The 17,954-nt window shown below is 49.6% G+C and overlaps 5 protein-coding genes across 5 annotated transcripts; all 5 read right to left on the reverse strand.

Annotated features, from left to right (window-relative positions):
• Window positions 1-793: 793 nt before the first annotated feature.
• C7974DRAFT_371145 (cytochrome P450) lies at window positions 794-2,602 on the reverse strand (the record flags this gene model as incomplete). The annotated part of the gene is made up of 5 exons (XM_046140000.1): window positions 794-814; window positions 869-1,455; window positions 1,516-1,875; window positions 1,928-2,200; window positions 2,332-2,602. 5 exons carry the CDS (start codon window positions 2,600-2,602, stop codon window positions 794-796), a joined length of 1,512 nt encoding a protein of 503 aa, XP_046002722.1.
• A 1,527-nt stretch (window positions 2,603-4,129) lies between these two features.
• C7974DRAFT_407686 (putative hydrolase) lies at window positions 4,130-5,135 on the reverse strand (the record flags this gene model as incomplete). Its single annotated transcript, XM_046143258.1, has 2 exons — window positions 4,130-5,049; window positions 5,108-5,135. The coding sequence occupies 2 exons, from the start codon at window positions 5,133-5,135 to the stop codon at window positions 4,130-4,132; spliced, it is 948 nt and encodes a 315-aa protein (XP_046002723.1).
• Window positions 5,136-9,364: 4,229 nt separating this feature from the next.
• Window positions 9,365-10,573, reverse strand: C7974DRAFT_11868 (ras family-domain-containing protein). The gene is made up of 2 exons (XM_046135118.1): window positions 10,401-10,573; window positions 9,365-10,341 (listed from the first exon to the last, which is right to left on the reverse strand). The coding sequence occupies exons 1-2, from the start codon at window positions 10,476-10,478 to the stop codon at window positions 9,688-9,690; spliced, it is 732 nt and encodes a 243-aa protein (XP_046002724.1). The 5' UTR covers window positions 10,479-10,573; the 3' UTR covers window positions 9,365-9,687.
• Window positions 10,574-13,258: 2,685 nt separating this feature from the next.
• C7974DRAFT_11885 (uncharacterized protein) lies at window positions 13,259-15,610 on the reverse strand. Its single transcript, XM_046135121.1, has 2 exons — window positions 13,939-15,610; window positions 13,259-13,889 (listed from the first exon to the last, which is right to left on the reverse strand). Exons 1-2 carry the CDS (start codon window positions 15,500-15,502, stop codon window positions 13,351-13,353), a joined length of 2,103 nt encoding a protein of 700 aa, XP_046002725.1. The 5' UTR covers window positions 15,503-15,610; the 3' UTR covers window positions 13,259-13,350.
• Window positions 15,611-16,524: 914 nt separating this feature from the next.
• C7974DRAFT_382644 (HAD-like domain-containing protein) lies at window positions 16,525-17,900 on the reverse strand. The gene is made up of 2 exons (XM_046140693.1): window positions 17,078-17,900; window positions 16,525-17,034 (listed from the first exon to the last, which is right to left on the reverse strand). Exons 1-2 carry the CDS (start codon window positions 17,592-17,594, stop codon window positions 16,601-16,603), a joined length of 951 nt encoding a protein of 316 aa, XP_046002726.1. The 5' UTR covers window positions 17,595-17,900; the 3' UTR covers window positions 16,525-16,600.
• Between the last annotated feature and the right edge of the window lie 54 nt (window positions 17,901-17,954).

The following is a 17,954-nucleotide window of genomic DNA, read 5'->3' on the forward strand; positions in this document are numbered from 1 at the left end:
TAGTTATAAATGCTAACCTTCTTAAAGACCTCTAGGCTGTCCTAAGTGTTATTAATCCTTCTATCTCTTATCTTCTGCTGTGCCCCTTCTAAGGTTTATAATAGGCTGTTACTAGCTAGGACAAGTTTTTAAGTATAATATAATAATATAGGTAATAAGATCCTCTAATATAGTTCTAATTCTACTATAAAGGTATATAGGAGCACTAGGAAAGTTAATAACTAGAGAGAATCTTATTCCTATAGGTCTTATATAAAGAATACTTAAAAACTATCTATCCTAAGACTGCTACAAGCCTACCTTTTATACCTACAAGTCTTAGTTAGCTATAGATAGATAAGAAATAGTAATAGGGGTAAGTTAGGACTAAGTTAGAGGTTGTTTAAGTTAGGTAGTATCTTGTTTATAAGATTCGAGATTTTAGTAGTTAATTCTTATAATCTAGTTAGTTATAAAAGGGCAATTATAATAGCCTACTCCTTATATCTTATTCTAATAGAGCGCTAGGCCTTCTATTAGGTAACTAACACTCTACTATATTATTAGTATCTTTAGAATATACTCTACTATTATAAGTATATAATAATTTCTATACTATAGAGAAAGAGCTTTAGCTAATTTTATTAGATTTTTTATAATATACCTCTATTTTTAATACTTTATTAATAAATTATAATAGACTGTTATTAATATAATTTAGTTATTAAAAGTATACTATTTTTTATATAATTTTCTACTTTATTATTAGAACTTATGTAAGTAGAGAGTATATATTAAGAAGTGCTATAGCTACTTAACACTCTTCTATTATACGCTGTTTACAATATTCTTTACTATTCCTAGCTATCTAAATTTGCTTGCTACGCACCTTAAAGCGTAACATTGGCCCGCTCTTTACACTTGTAAAATGCGCCGCTAGCTTGTAATCTACCTTGCCATCTGGATCAAGTGCAAGTCTCCAATCTGCGCGATACGCAATCTGCGCGAGCACAGTCGTTAGCTCCATGTATGCGAGATTCTTGCCAATACAGCCTCGGCTTCCCAACGAGAAGGGGTGGAATGCTTTCTTCGATAGCTCGAGCGGAATGCTACTGGCGTACTCTGGAAGCCAGCGCTCTGGCACAAACGTTTCAGGGTCGGAGAAAAGAGCAGGCGAGCGCTGAATGGAGTAGATGCTTGTTGCTACGTCAGTGCCGGCAGGCAGTGGAACGCCATCAATCGTGTCTGCCGAAATTGTCGAGCGCCATAGGGGTGCAGCGACGGGCGGTGCAAGACGCATGGCTTCGTCAATACAGGCGCGTAGGTACACGCAAGAAGTTAGCGCAGCACCAGGTTGTATGTCATCAGCGCTGGTGAACTTGGATCGAACCTCAGTGACTACGCGCGAATACGAATTAAGATAGTGTGAGGTGTAGTAGAAGAATGCGGATATTGCGACAGAGGACGTATCAGTGCCTAGAACCATCAGTATAGACTGCATAATATGATCCGCAAGGATCATCAAGACTTCCGTACCTGCTATGATCATTGTCAATGCATCAGCAGTAAGATCAAAAAGAGAAAGGCGTTTGCTACCGGTGCGTAGTAAGCTTCCGAAGATATCATCGACATGTTGCTGCTCCTCAAGGGCAATCCTCTCAGCTGCAAACTGTCGTGTAGACTCGTAGAAAGCTCGCGCATTGTTAGAATGACCAGGAAGCAGAATCCTCGTCAATAGTCGAGAACGCGCTAACAAGGGCTGCTCAAGTGCAAGTCCGGCTATAATCGTGGAACTGTCAATTCCGTGCACAATGGAGCGACCATGTGTCTTTGTGATGAGGTTCTGCGGACTGTAGAAAACAACGTGCGACATAACGTCAAAAGTGAAGTATGAACCTGATCCAGTCAGATATCTTGTGGGAAATACTTCTCCAACATGCACACATACTTAAAGTACCGATGTCTCGCACGTCGCCCCATTCGCCGTTCGTCTCGACGCCATCCGTGACACTAAGTATGGAGTCCGTGAAGATTTTCGCGGTCTTGTAGATCATCGGTACATAGTCTCCCAGCGCAGCTGTGGAGAACGCCCGACTGAGCAGCTTTCGCCTAGGTGCATGCTCCTCCCTGTTAAAGGCGTTCAATATACTGACTGCGTCATCTCGTCGCATGGACAAATACCCTTCTGACTTGACCACTTTTGAGGGACTGGCGTAGATATCTAGTCTAGTAAGCAGCGAGCGACTGTAACTATATTGATTGCTTGCTGACCTTGCAGACCTTCAGCATTATTAAATAGCAAGCCGTTCGGTCTGTAGCGTACAACATCTCCTTCTATGTGTTAGAACACACAGTAGTAATAAGGCGAGATCTTACCGTATAACTCATGACACCTTAAGATGTCGGTGTGGATAGTGCCCTTGTACGAATGGTATGCCGCATACCACGACGTACACTTGCCAAGGAATGGTCCAGGATGCGCGGATAAAGGGTGCAAGAACAGACGATATAGAATTATACAAATCTGCGAAACTTTAGCTGTAGCTGTAGAATTGCCCAAGAATCGTACAAAATAAACACTAATGCCACCACAAGCGATACTAGCAGACAGCACAAAAGTCATCTCGAGTGCTAATCTCAACCGTAGATATTCTAATCGTTATATGAGTCGTAGGACAAGGCTGTTTATAGCTCCTTATGAATGATCCTTTACAACCTGCCTCGTATCGTGCGATGATGCTGGTCTCCACACGGAGACCACGCATCCTAGCATCCTCAGCACGATCGCTGATCGTTGACGTATGAAAGTTCCTCCGGATAACTCGTTTTAGAGAAGAATTTTGTAATCATCAGGGTTCCTTTCGTGATCTGCACTGTACATTTCTGCTTCTGACACACATCGGCTGTTGCTGCTTGATCCACTACGGGCTTACACCACGCCGAACCACACGATTGTACACTATGATTTGGCCAGTGCGCATTTTTTACGCCCGTAACAAGACTCTCCGTGCGTTGAGGCTATTGTATCTATCCGATGTTCTCATAACGTTGACGACGACAAGACTAAGCAAGACTCATCACATTTCCTTAGCCATCAAGCTCGAATCGGAACCTTCCCTTTACCCCAGTCCAAGACCTCAGACCAGATGATCCATCTTAGACCCCTCTCTTCGCACCTCCAAATTCCCTTCATGCAAACAGCGAATGATCTGTGTTGGACCACACATCACATAATTCCCCTGCCCTCATTTGATCCACCAGTGCGCTCCGCAAAGTCGCACTCCCTCACCGTCCTGAATAAACAATCGCAGCTGACTTCGCACAAGAACATTCCGTGTGCCCGATGACCGGCAAATTCGGACACGCAGGTCCAGATTGATCACTAATCAGCCCTGTCACCGATGTAAAGTCTAGAGACTCAGCTGCCTGCCTGGGTAACACCTACCTACGAAGAAGCCCGTTTCTCCAAATCATCTCAATTGCCCCTGTTAAGCCCCATAGCCATTCCATTCTTACAACGGAAAAGCGCAGCTCAACAGTTGATTTCATCGACCGCACTTACCTTATCATGAAGCAATTACAGGTGGAGAAAATCTTTACTTAAGCTGCAGAAGGGGTCATCTTAAGACACTGGTACGGAACAATCACCGGTATTGATGAAGTGAGAACCTTGATCAACAACACCTATTCGTACATCATTACAGGCGCCGGTGGTCATGCTATGATCCACATTATCGACCGCGATGGAGGGACGGATGGCTTAACTATTCGCTATCATCAGCAGTGCGTACGGAAAGCAAGCCCAGATGTTTTTGAGACACAGCTCAAGGGAAAAAATGGATTTTTCATCAAAACGAATGGATATTTGACGCAGATTTGGACGTACAACATATATACATTTTGATCTTGCAGAGTGGATTGAACTATCCCAGCCTGTAACTACTGATTTTCTAAGAAGCATCCTGAGACATCATTCCAACATGTTTTCAGACTTGACTCTCGAAGTATAGCAACAACGCAGACCGTAGCATTCACCCACAAACTCCCTATCAATCTCGTCCACACCACGTGCCCTTAATTCAGCACTTTCGGATTAACCAGGCACTTGCCTCCATACATCCAGAAAAGCTCAGTCTTCGTGGCATTCACCCTAAATGAGATCTTTCTCAGCCGTGCCAGCAGTCTTTAGAAAGCTGTCGATCTCCTTATTCACCCTCTTCCACTGGTCTCTGAATGGCCAATGGCCTGCCTTTGGAACAGTAACAAGCCGGACCCCAAATTCGAACCAGCCCTGTAACCCATCAATAGTTTTGGGACTAAAGTATTCATCTTCCTCACCCCAGACCACCATGGTAGGAACGCGCTGGGTCCAGTTCTCCTTTGTGATATTCAGGGCAGCGGTGAGATTCTGGCCGTATGTGGGCCCGGGGTAGTTGTTTTTGTAGAAGTTGAGCATGCCGAAGATGGGCGAGCGATCGAGATACTTTGCGATCTTGCGCCGGTACGATAGGTCGCGAATGGGCTGGACAATGGAAGAGATATTTTTGGGCTGACCAGGAACGTAGCTATAGTACGGTATTGTGTAGCGTGCGTACTCTTGTGCCTCGGCGTCGTAGGAGAGAAGCGGCACAAAGGTAGGGAAAATCGGCGCGTTCAAGATGATCATCGCGCTGACTCTATCGGAGAAGGCCTGTGTGAAGCTTTGTACTAAACCACCACCAAAGTCGTGGCCAATGAGGGCTACATTTGTAACGTTTTCTTGGTTGAGGATGGCGAGCATGTCGTTTGCGTAGGCTGTTGCAGTGTAGTTACCAACATCCAATGGGATATTGCTTGGGGGAAACCCGCGGAGAGTGGGAGTGAGAATGTTGTAATGGCGCGAAAAGGTTGGGATCTGGTAGTCGTTCCAGGTCGTCTCTTGGTCTGGAAAGCCGTGTTGAAAAAGCAGATACGGTGCGGCTGGATCGGAATGGGCGTACTTTCGGTAGTGAATGGCAATACCTGCATTGTTGGCGTACTTCTGTTCACCGTGCAGTGAAGAAGTGGCTACAGCAAGAACTTGCCGAACAACTGTAAATTATTATAATCAGCTTGGTTGTAAGGCGTGTAGCCAAACACATCTACTTACATATGGGTAGGAATAGTAGTTGCCACATATTGAACAGACAAGCAATGGGTAATTTCAAGTCGACGCAATGCAGGGGTGAGAATATATATTCACATCTCAGTCAATGGTTTTTATGCCAAGTTCGACTCATCCGTGTTAACGATGGTTCAGTAATCTCTTATGTATATATAACAAAATAAACAGCTGGAATCTGCACGGGATGTTAAGCGCGCCTGGCAGATGTGGATATCTTGGAAGACGCCAAAAGATTGGCATTAGTATCGATCCAGGACGCGGTGTCACTGCGCCGAACAAAGGATCAGTAATCGCTTGCGCAAAATGGACAAACGCTGGCATGATTACTTTTTACGCAAGCACAAGTAGAGCGATCAGGAAACTGCAGAGTAGTTGCAGAGAAATTACTAATCGGTTGGTTGCTAGACATGGATCGAAATTAAATACCTTCTATTCTTTGAAGTTTTCGAAGTTTTCGAAGTGAAGTAATCTAAACTGTGCAAGCCGCTGCTAGAGACTTTACTTACTTGCTGAATATTTAGAGAGAGCGCAGTCTACTACTAATGAAATAGTATAGCTAATAAATCTATATCCTAGCTATGTTATAAAGGAGATATTAGTGCTTGTAAGAATATGCAGACCTATAATTGTGGAATAGATGTTTACTTATAGGTTGTAATGTAGAGGTCTGCACCAATCGCTAACAATCATAGGGTTACTTAGCTGCTGCTCGTACAAACTATCTAGTAGATAGACAAGGAAAGAATCTTAACGAGCATGTTGTAAAAAAGACTAATCTACAAAATACGTCAAAAATTATATAACCTAAGGGCGTCAGAGTATAACGTGCGTTACAATCCAAGGTTGTCAACTCCCATGTAAGGCCATCTTCATACCCCTCTACCAGCGTTAGCTGATAGAGAAAACGAGACGCCTCTGTATTACTGAAAAAAATAGCTAGGCTTACCACAGCCACGTACATTAGATCAGCTGGTCGTACTAGTGCCCGAGCCCCTACGTTATAGTCCGCTGCGAGTTCATGATTATGTTGACAGCCACGCTCAACAACCCGCACTAAGGTACACATCTAGTGATCTTTACACAGAGTGGAACTTTCTTTGGTGCTTTAAACCCTGCTCTGTGGTTTTTACCTAAAGCTACAATTTTCCATGTAAAACACATGACAACGCGGTGTTAATAACACTGCATTGCAGTTGTTTTTACACGATTTTGTCTCTCTATGCTAGGCGTCGTTTGTTGAAGTACAACGCGATAGTGACACTCACTCGATGAACGCTGCACATGATGGTAGGCGGTAGGTGCGTCCATGTGTCCTGATAGCTTACTTAGGTCCTAGTTTCTTACCTACTTCCAAAACGGGCGCTCGTCACCATTATGCGAGTACTGTCGTAACGATCTCAGTTTTGTTCTTGGCAGGCGCGGCGCAGAAAGCAAAAAAGATGGCAGTGATCGTGACAAGGGCATCTGAGCAAGGATGAAACAAGGCAGGAGAAAGGCGATGACACTCGAGGATAGAGCTTTGATCGCAAGTACCTAGGTATATAGGCATAAGTCGATACGACCGGAACGAGATACAGTGCGTCTTCTTTGATAACTTTCAAGGAGTAGAAAGGGGTGGTATCTATGGGTGGTACAAATGTCATCTGTAGTAGGGGAGTAGAATGGGTCCGGACATCTATCGTTCCTCTACCTAGCTTCTGTTGGAACCAATGATCCACATGGATTATCGACTAGGCCGACGCACAACCAAGCGGGGCACGAGAGTGTAATTACAGTAGTAGGATACTATACGCCGCCCTGTTTCAGAGAGTAGTGGCACTAGAGAAAACCCGTGGCACTATGTTTATCTCATATAGTCTATAATGCGCATACATGCATCCACCCGTCCGCTCTACTGCACAGCCACTCAGCTACTCGGTACCTAAAAGCCCAGCATTTCGCCCTCGGACTTCGGCCTTCACGTAGACGGCCCGACAATATCAGTACCCTAAGCGCAACTCAGTTGGATTGTACGATGTGTGCTGCGCGAAACAGCCGGAGATTGGAGATTCAATGGTTCCGGTGCTGTCCGGCGAGGTCGAGTTGCGGGTCACGGAAGAGTGCGTGAGCTGTAGAACAGAGTGTCGCGATTAGCCGGTAGATGAGGATTATTCCTTCGTTGGTCAGCCCTGTTATCCATTCACAGAATAATGCTATCAACTCAGGTAACGTAGTAGAAGCTAATCGGTAGATGCTAAAAGATCAAGGCATTCCTGTTATTGATCAAGCCGTGGAAGACTCAACTGTTTGCCAACTGCGTCTTGTCACGTAGTAGCTACTAGGTAGATACGCACGTACAGTGTGCGTTCGTGAGTCCGATATACATTCCATGCTATAAGATATTATGTGCAAACTTCAAAAGACGTGTTTCGTAAACATCACGGATATAGTCTGGGTGCAGATATTAGAAGACATGATTTGTAAACGTGGCTGAACTCGGTCCTTTGTTTTGGTTCTTAATTAAGATGATCTTAAGTTTCTTGGCTTCCAAGATTCTCAATTAAATTTAAGTAAGGAGCACTTCAGGGTACCCACAATCATGTACAGAGTAGGAAACAGCTCGTCGCCCATCTATTATCTGTTATCCAATACGGTGTCTAACAAAGCCTCAATATCTCGTATGCCTAGATGTGTCAGTGTTTTCGACATCGATTAATTTGACTCTTGGACACATCAGTACACGCTATACGCATAAACTACTCTTGTTGCCTTGGATGCTTACAAAATCACTACCGCTACCCTAGAGAACTTTCCAGTCATTCAGATCTCTGACCTCCAGCAACGCCCACCACGGATTTCCCAAAGACGTTGTTAGTCTCCCCACTTCCCAGACTGGTCTTGTCCTGAACGCAGCATATCAGCTCGACATACTGTGCAGTCACATCGTGAGCATCATCCAAAAGGCGCACAAAACTTTGGACTCCCCTGTAATCAAGGCCACTAGAGACGTCAAAGAACATTGAGCCGGCGAGGTAGTTAAGCGAGCGACCTGATATTCCGCCTTAGGTGTCTGTGATGGCAGCAACACCCTTGGTGGAGCGACTCGAGGCAAAGAGCAGAGTGAGAGTGAGTAGGTAAAGAGTGCCAGAGCGTTACCTTGGGGTGAGGGCATGCGGCACTTGATAAAATATCTTGATAATTGGCAAAAAGCAGCAATAAAAGGGCTCGAAATCAAAGCACGATGTAGCCTCATTGCAAAGTAAGTGGCAGAGGTAGCAAAATTCTACCTTGGAAGACCGTTATAACACACACCAACGTAAACGATTAGTAACACACTAGAACTTATATCATTGTTTTGAAGTGAATGCTAGTTGGCATCCTTAAGATAGTTTTAGCCACTTTTTGAAGCAGCAAGCATATAAAGGTAATTGTCCTACTGAAACCTGGCTCCAATGAGCCCTTACATACACGATGCACAACCTGCCAACTGTATCTCTAGAGGTACAACGAGCTGATAATAGAGGATCGTGCGGAGCCAAGAAGCTGATACAGATCGAAATGTGACATCTGGTGTAAAAGTGAGAGGTGACGTCGAAACATCAGGGAAGACGCGTCTTCCCTAGATGTCCAAGTCGATTCTATCCAATCAGAACTGTCTACTTAGATTCAGCAAACATTACAAAAACTGCCGTGGGCTGCACAAGTACGGCCTGAGGCGGTGTTTGGCCTTTAAATTGATGTGTCACCTTTACTTAGCCGTGCGGATTTGCGCTGCCTCCCAATTGGCGGACTACTTCTATACCAATGTACGCACTGGATATGAAAGCAAAGCCGGCCTAATTCTACGTTGTGATTACAGGTCGCTCTCGTCTGTCTCTATTAGCTACAGCCTAATAAGCACACTAATTCCTATAGCTAACATTCCAGCGATTTACTCCTGATTCGCATTGGATTCGGAATTGCTGCTGTGCGGGGAAGAGCATCCACAAGAACCATTCGATCGGAGTCGTCCTAGAGAGGGCTCGGTTAACGCGTCAAAGCTACCTGGCGTGGCTCACACGTGGGATTGGCAACATTGTGACGCAGATTGAGACTCGAGAAAGAGGTAAGGAATCCAGGTCAATAGTGAATTTAGAGGTATCTCGTGCCGTGAGAGCAAAACCAATCCTTATGGGAACACCAGTGCTTTTTCTTTTCCTCAAATGATCCCAAAGGCTCAGCGCCGACCCATCTTGATATACCTCGAATGGCTAGCGAGGTCTCCGTACAGTGTCCGTGACAGAAATAACTGATTCAGCAGTGCAATGTCGTACAAGATCATGGCCGTATGTAGTCGCAATCCGCACAAAAACGCGGATATTTCAAAAGGTGTTCATGACACTCCAAAACGCCGTGGGTCTCATGCAAATCCAAACAGTGGGAGACAAATGATGCGTGCAGTGCTAAACGCCGCTCCTATGCCGACGCCATATGAAGATGGCGTTCTATGGGGGGTAATAGTGGCGGTTACGAGATATGTGTCGTGGCTCGTTATGTTGTGCTGTAATTCCAAATGCTCAAGTCTCGGTGGCTCTCGAGGCCAATGCTCACAATATAACACACTTGGGCTTATCCTTGCGCTTGGTAGTCCGGCCACTGTTAGCTCCGCGATCACCACCGTTTCCTCGATTGCGATCGTTGCCGGGCACACGTGCTCTGCCCGTCTTCTCGCTTCTGTCCGAATGGCGGCCAGAACCCTGGTGTCGTTGTCGGCGAAGCTGCCTCACAACATCGAAAAAGGCCTTCTCGACGTTTACGCAATTCTTGGCCGATGCTTCAACAAAGTCGCAACCCAAGTCCTTTGCCAGAGCTTGGCCCTCTTGTGTAGATACCTCGCGCTCCGTGACCCGATCGCATTTGTTGCCAACGAGCATAACAGGTGCCTGTCCGAAAATAGGGGCCGATGCGCTGATAGGAGAGCCAGGGTAGGTAGGTGAGCCAGCCATGGCCGTCTCCTTGACGCGTTGGATCTGACTGTGGAAACGTTGTATGCGCGCGAATGAAGACCGTGATGAGATGCTGTAGACAAGGACAAATCCCTCGCCATCGCGTATCCACTGGTCTCGCAGTGCAATGTATTCCTCCTGGCCGGCTGTGTCGAGAACTTCGAGCATGCAAGACTGGCCGTCGATTTGTACCTGCTTGCGGTACGAATCCTCGATCGTAGGGTCATATGTTTCCACAAAGTGATTGAGGCAGAGCTAGGAGAGCCGTTAGCATGGCGTGAGACACTTGAAGCGACTGCAAAGGGGGGGCATACCTGGATGGTCAGGGCCGTCTTGCCAACGCCTCCGTCGCCCAGCACCACCAGCTTGTACAGAGTCATTTTCCCCGCCATCTTGACTGGAGCGGTGAGGAGTTGATGTGAGGACTGGTGAGTGGCTGACTGGGGGTTAAGAGGCAGTTAAGGCGCCGGAGACTCGGGTAAGCGGCGCGTGGAGGCTCTCAGCCACGGCGTCGCAAAAGTCGTCTTGTGAGAGCACTCTTGCAGGTGACCAGCAATGAGGCAGCGGTGGATGCCCGTTGGGGATGGGCAGCGAGGGCTGCAGTCGTGTGTCGAGACGAGACGAGGCGCGGGTTCCCAACTCACACGCAGGCACAGGAGGACACAGGGGGCACGGGTGCGCGTGTCGCGGACGGCTGCAGCGTGTTCAGAATCGATCGGAGGCGGCGGAACACAGGGTTGCACAGGGCTGGGCTGCGGACGTCGCAGGCGGGAGGTGGACTGTGCAGCAAATGTCGGCGCAGAAATGGCTGCAGAAGCGAGCGGGGGCGTGGCTGCGTGGCTGCGATGGCGGGCAGGGCGCGCGGTGGACGGCAGGCGAGGGAGCGGCGTGCGCAGTCCGGCAGGAGTGCACGGCAGCAGTGGGCAGGCAGGCACAGGCAGGCACAGGCAGGGCAGCGAGCTGGGTGCGGCCGTGTTGTGGATGCGAGGGCGAGGATCGGGCGGGCGGTCAAGGTGCAAGTCAGGGTTCTCGCTGGCTCCGAGTCCCACGTGAGGGCTGGCTACCGACTATCGACTATCGACTATCGGCGGCTATCGTCTATCGTCTATCAACAGAGCAGCAACAACGGCGGTGCAGGCGCTGGCGGAGCTGTGTTGCATCGACGCGGGCGGCGTGGGGGGGCTGCTGGCGGGCGCGGGCAGCGGGCACGGTGGCGCGGCGGGCTGGGTGAGGTCAAAAGAAAGGCGATGCTGGGCACAAACGGGCAGCCGGGGGTTATAGCAGCTGCCAGCGCCAGTGCAGTTGAGGTTGGGCGAACCGCAAAACCTCAGTTGCAACCGCGAGCTAGTCCTCTCCAGGCCCTGCAGCGACGCCTGGTTGCTGCTGCTGCTACTGCTGGCTGTTGGCTGTTGGCTGCCGTGTGCTGGCCGCCCGCCGGCGCTCGACTCGCTGCACCAGGCGCGCCTGCGAGCACAACACCCAACCTGGAAGGCACCCAGGGGCCAGCACCGTGCCGCGCCCTCGGCCGCCCGCCGTGCGGCCCTCGGTGCGCGCAGGCGTGCAGCGACGCCGTGCTCCAGGGCCCAGGACGTGACGCTGCCCTGTGCCACCTCACTTCCGCGGGCCAGCTGCTCTGCGTGCTGCCTGCGTGCTGCCTGCGTGCTGCGCGCGGGCGCTCTGCTGGCTCTGGCCGCTGGCTCTGGCCGCTGGCTCTGGCCGCTGGCTCTGGCCGCTGCTGCGCTCGCAGCACCGAACCACCGATCCTGGACGCAAGCGGCAACCTGTGTGAACTGGCGTGCTAACACGTGCACTGCAGCGCACACTGCAGCGCACTACTGGCTCCAGCATGTGCCGTGTATCCTGGATGCTACCTAGGTGCTTTGCAGATGCTGGATGCAGATGCTCGAGGTACCTATGTACCGGTCGGCCCCCAGCATTGCTGCGTGTGCTCCACAATGCTGCATCGCTACCTGAGCCGCGACACGACAAGACAACACGACAAGAGGACGACGCGGATGGCGCTGCTGTCCCGACAGAGCGCTCCAGTGCTGGCTCGCGGTGCAGAAGCCGTCGTGCATTCGGCTACGCGCAGTAGTTGTAGCTGTGGGCCTCGTCCAATCCTATCGTTGCTGCTTTATTGCTGCCCCTCGCGTGCCTGAATCTGCGAAGAAGCGCTCAGAAGCGGCTCGCAGCTGCATGTGTGGTTGAATCAGTCCGCCACGTCTTCAGTGTGAGACGTCACTGCAGGTACGGTGGCCCGACAGGGACTAAAGCAGGGTCGCACAAAACTCTCCATCAAAACTGTCACCAGCCAGAGTTTCATAACCTCGGAGCCGCCAAGGGATCGTGTATCGCGGAAGTCTTTCCCTCCCCGCGACAGCGCTGTCGGCCCTTGGATGAGCTGACCCGAGCCGACTGCACGCTTCCAAGGTTGCATCCAACGGATACACCGTCCGGCACGCGTTTGTTGGCCGAATCCAGGCATCTCCGACTAGCCGCGTATGACGACGCCTCAGGCAAGACTATGCCGTGCCCATTGGTGACAAACCCTCTGGGGGTCGCGTTGTTGGGCCGAACCCTGAACAGCCATCGTCTACAGATTGACAGTCTGCTCGCCACATTGATTGCCATGCTGGGGTGCTCCTGGACCGGTCGAACCACCAGGCGGCCCAGCTCGATGGAACCCTGCCACTAGTCACATTTCACACGTGGTTATGCCGAGCCATGCTCGAGAGCATTGTCTCCGGCACGGCATGCAGCGCCCGCAGCAACCGACAAGCACGTGAGCGTTTAGCCTTGCGGACGCGGGGTGGCCATAACACCAGCAGACAGCCAAAAGGGTGCGACAGAGTCTCAAGGCTTAAGCTTAATCTCACAACTCACATGTATGCAACAACGATTCGTCATCGTTTGGAGGCTCTATATAGTGCACATGTGCACCTGACCATTGACGCCGGGAACGGGCCGTTGCGATCTGACACCGTTCAGAGCAGTTTGACACGGCAGCCAACCGGGCCAATACGAGCCAGCCTCACCTGCGACTTTGTTTCTGTGCACCATCAGTGTCACGTTGGACGCTGACCACGCCATAGGTCAACAGAAAGCCCCATTAACGTCGTACGGTAGAAGAGCAGAAAAGCTGGGAAAGACATGTTGCTCCGTGAAGTCAAGTCCCATTCAAAATTGGAATGCTTTGCGTTTAGTTCATACTTGCTTGAAAGAATCGGTCTGACAAAACACTGCAACAAGCATGAATTGCCTGAATCACAACTTCGCTCTGGTCTCAGTCGATTTATGCAGATCCTTCCCTTTCACTTCAAAGTACTCTCTGATCTTTGCTCTTGCTACGTTCACAGCCTCACGATCTTCGATCGTGCTCGGTACGTTGACCTCCTTATCAAAGTCGCCGTGCGTTGCATTATCGAGTAACTCCCGCAGGACACGCCTCAATGTCTTACCGCTTCTTGTCTTCGGGATCATAGCTTTGCCCTGTATGATGCCGCCAAGAGATGCAATAGCACCGATCTGCTCACGGACAAGCTTCTGCACTTCAGAGAGCAACGAGTCGTCAGGGACGGCGGGTTCTGGATGTTGATGCGTGGCAAGTGTAACGAACGCAAATGGCAGGTGGCCCTTCAAGGCATCGGGGATGCCTACCACCGCTGCTTCAGCGATAGAAGGATGAGTCGTGATGGCTTGTTCGATGGCGCCGGTACTAAACCTATGAGCAGCTACGTTGATAACATCATCTGCTCGAGACATGATGGAAATGTAGCCTTCTTCGTCAATCATGCCCGCATCGCCTGCCATGCTGTTAGTCCTGGGCCACAATGCCGCGCCGGTATCACCTACCAGTGTCGATCCACTTCCCATTGAATCTCTTCATGTATCCTTTGTAAAAGCGCTCCTCGTCCTCCCACAACGTTGTGAATGCAGTCGGCGCTAGAGGTATGCCCATAACGATGTTCCCCATCTCTCCTTTCTTCACTTCCTGGCCGGAGTCATCGACGACACGTACATCGAACCCAGGCATCGCTTTGCCGGCGGAACCGGGATTAATTGGAAGAGGCTTTGGTCTTTCCGAAGAGGCTAAGTCGAGTCCAGCAGAGGCACTGAGCGCGATGCCAGATATTGGCGATCCAGATTCCGACGACCACCAGTTGTCGACGACTATGGCACCGGGTGCGCAATGCTTGGACAAAAGCGTCTGGTACATTTTTATGATGCTTGGCTCGCTCCTTTCACCAGCTAGGAACAATGCTCGTAAAGACTTCAGTGCACCCTTTTCACCATATTGCTTCTCGAAGAAGTCATTCCCTCCATCCTCGCGTCTTATCGCACGCAATGCTGTCGGAGCCGTGAACATGGTGGTTACCCTATAGTCTTGAATGATTCGCCAGAATGTGCTTGCGTCGGGAGTACCCACAGGCTTACCTTCGAAAAGCACGGTGGAAGCGCCAACAAGCAAGGGCGCATAGACAATGTAGGAATGGCCCACGACCCAGCCGATATCAGACGCTGTAAATTGAACATCGCCTGGACCATGTACTCCAAAGAGGTATTTCATCGAAAAATTTAGACCAACTGCGTGTCCGCCTGCTGAGCGAACAACGCCTTTGGGCAGACCGGTAGTGCCACTTGTGTAGATGATGTATAAACCATCTCCACTTTTGACAGGAACAGCATCAGCTTTCAGCCCTCTATTTCTGGCGCTCTTAACGAGACGCTGCCAGTTCCTTTGCCCGTTCTCTTTTATCACAGGGTCCCATCTCAACTGGTCTCTCTGCCAGACAATGGTCTTGGATGGTTTGATTTTGCTTTTTTGAATCGCCTCTTCAATCATGCTCTTGTAACCAGTGGGCTTCTTCGATCCTTCTAAGCCGCATGAAGCTGTCATGATTGCCACGGGGCGACTCGCTTCGATACGTTGGGCTAGTGCCGCAGGAGAGAAGCCACCGAAGACCACAGAGTGGATGGCACCTAGCCGGGCAATCGCAAGCATGGCGAATATTGCTGCCGGGATCATTGGCATATAAATAAGAACAACATCACCTCTCTTGACTCCCTCTTCTCGGAGCACACCAGCCAGGGTTTCGACTTCTTCCAGCAACTGTTTGTATGTGTATTGTTCTTTGGTGCTCGCGACTGGACTGTCCCAATATATGGCGACGTTATCGCCTCTTCCGTTCGCTACATGTCTGTCCACGCAGTTGAAGGTCGTGGATATCTCCCCGTCTGCGTACCAATCCCATGAAATGTGCTTAATGTTACTCTTCTTGAGCGTTCGGGTGGTCTTTTGGAACGCCTGTGTAGGTTCCTTGTGCCAGAATAAATCCTTTCCTTGTCGCATCCAGAACCTTTCCGGATCTCGCATAGACGCAGCGTACACATTGTCTTGGATGTGCTGTTGAAGCATGGTTACGTGCGTCTTATAGCCTACTGATATCTGCTGTAGATGAGAGTGTGTACGCCAATATCTCTCTGGTTTGTAGCATGTGTTCCAGTTTCCTGCACTTCTGAAGGTGGGCTGACGGAAACGAGTGTGTATGCTATGGCGGATGGCCAGGGCTGGTATTGGCCGGATGATAACCTCGGCAAGACGCAGTTGATCTGTTATTTGTGATAAAACTGATCAATTCAAGTACGAAATCATACGCAAGGGAGTCCGGGTGACAGACCATGAAGAGGACAAGACCTGGCTTATGTCAATCTTATTGCTAATTCTCGGTCCAAAGGGACCTGATGACGGTGCCGAGGACGTGGTGTCTGGAGCTACTAGCGCGGTGCGGGCGCGATGCGGGGAGCGCTTGCTTAGTCTGGTTGCTTGCGATGCGGGCTTGTTGCCCTCACATATCATAATTACAAAAGTATACATCGTGCTCCTTGTTTAACGTCGGTGGGTTATCGATGGTTTCATACTGATGTAAGGTATCAATGGTTGTATGTATGTAAGCTGCAGCTTCGCAGGAGGCAGGTATGTTCAAGTTGCTCGGACATGGAGTAGGCAGGAATACCATCGCAAGGCGTGGGTTTGCTCTCACTCAATACATATCATGAATGCATTTCTATGTTGATTTTTGTGTAACAGTAGCATAGGTGCGTGACCTCGGCAAATATCATTATTATTGGGAGAGTATCGTATGTCACGTGATTTGCACTCAATGCATCCACCTGTGGATAAGTTGTTCAGCCCAAGCTTGCTCGATATGTTTAAAACCCTGGTGCCTGATAGGACAGGGCTTACTTATTAGAATATATGGGTTTGGATGGGTTTTCGTCCATGGTGCATTTGGGAACATTTTTCATTGAAGTTCGATACAGGTACTAATCCGAGTAATGTACTCGCACTTTCCACCAAAGCACTGCGGGATAAACACATATCCACAAGAGGACACGCCATCATTCGACTCACATTAGTGTGTAGCAGTCAACAAAAATCCGATAATTCATATTATGTTTGCTTAAATTATTGTTGATAGTCCTAGATACAATGTTGCCCATGATCCGACAAATACTACGAGCCACCAACGGGTGCCGATGCACTGAGTCTTCTAGCTTGCTCTGTGGCATTCGGCTCGATACCCAAATGCTCAGCCACCGTGATGAAACCATTGCTTCCATTACCAAAGGTAACCCATAAATCGACCCAGCCCTCTCGACGCGCCTTCTCAACCTGATCCTTGCTCCAGTCCTCCTCACCAGGGCGTTCGACGTATATAGTCTTCAGACCGTTGTCTTTTGCAGCCCTAAGATCATTCAGATGCGCAGCCACCATAGCACACTGACCCGGCGCCAGTTGAAGCTTCTCAGCAGCTCCAAGATATACGCGCGGAGAAGGCTTATAAGTGCCGAAGAGCTCTGCCGAGAATAGGTGTGTGAAAGGGATGGTACTGTATGTGCGAAGGTCTCCGAGGAGACTGAGATTACCATTTGACAGCGTGCACGTATCTACAATGTTAGTGTATGACGTCTCTGTTCAAGTCGCACGTACAGAAGAGTCTGTTCAACATCGAGACGCCCGTCGCAGAATCAACCCAGGGCTCCAGTCGATGCCATATCAAGCTGATGGCGCGCAATTGCTCATCGTCCCACAAGCCAGTAATTTGCCAGTGGATGACCAGCTCGCTCAGTGATTCGAGATGGTGTTCATCGACTGACTTCCATGGAACAGCTGGATCAGTGGCGAGCTTCCGCGTGAAACTCTTATAGCTATCTCTCCACTGCTGAGCGAATTCGCCCCAATGCTGTGCAGTCATATCAGATGCTGTGAGTCTGACACGGGAAGCTAGAGATGCAGTAGCCGAATTGAGCGCAGCGTGAGCTTGGGCTTGTAGTTCGCCTACAACAGTGGTGCGCCAGTCGACACAGGTACCGAAGACATCGAAGAACAGAGCACGAGGTGTTGGGTCGATAGCCATAGTGACACCAGAGATTGATATTGGAGATGTTTTGGGTAGTGGGGTTGGCGATGAAAGATCATCTTGTACTGGACGATATGACGACGCCATGAGGGGCTTCACCAACGGATAACGTCAGAAGTACGAGTGTGGACGGAAATGTAGCATGCGACCGGAAAAGCGACAATGCCAGCGATAAAGTAGAGTGAAAGAGAACGGAGGGAAGATGCAGCGAGTCACACTCGGACATTTCAATGTTGGTCTGCAGAGGAAGCCGTGTTTGACCACGCACAAAATTGCCTAATGCAGCAGCCGCTGCAGACAAAGGAGCCTTCCCAACGGTGGAAGGTCCGCGCGGGATACCGTAAGTCTGCCACAGCGACGAAGTGCGCATGGTCAAACCATTTTGCTCTGGTATCACGATCTTACATGGCAGCGGTGAGGCGCAGAGGGTGGATTAACCCTGACACA

The sequence above is a fragment of the Boeremia exigua genome (assembly GCF_020726555.1).
Source record: "Boeremia exigua strain MPI-SDFR-AT-0100 chromosome Unknown C7974scaffold_1, whole genome shotgun sequence".
Taxonomy (NCBI): domain Eukaryota; kingdom Fungi; phylum Ascomycota; class Dothideomycetes; order Pleosporales; family Didymellaceae; genus Boeremia; species Boeremia exigua.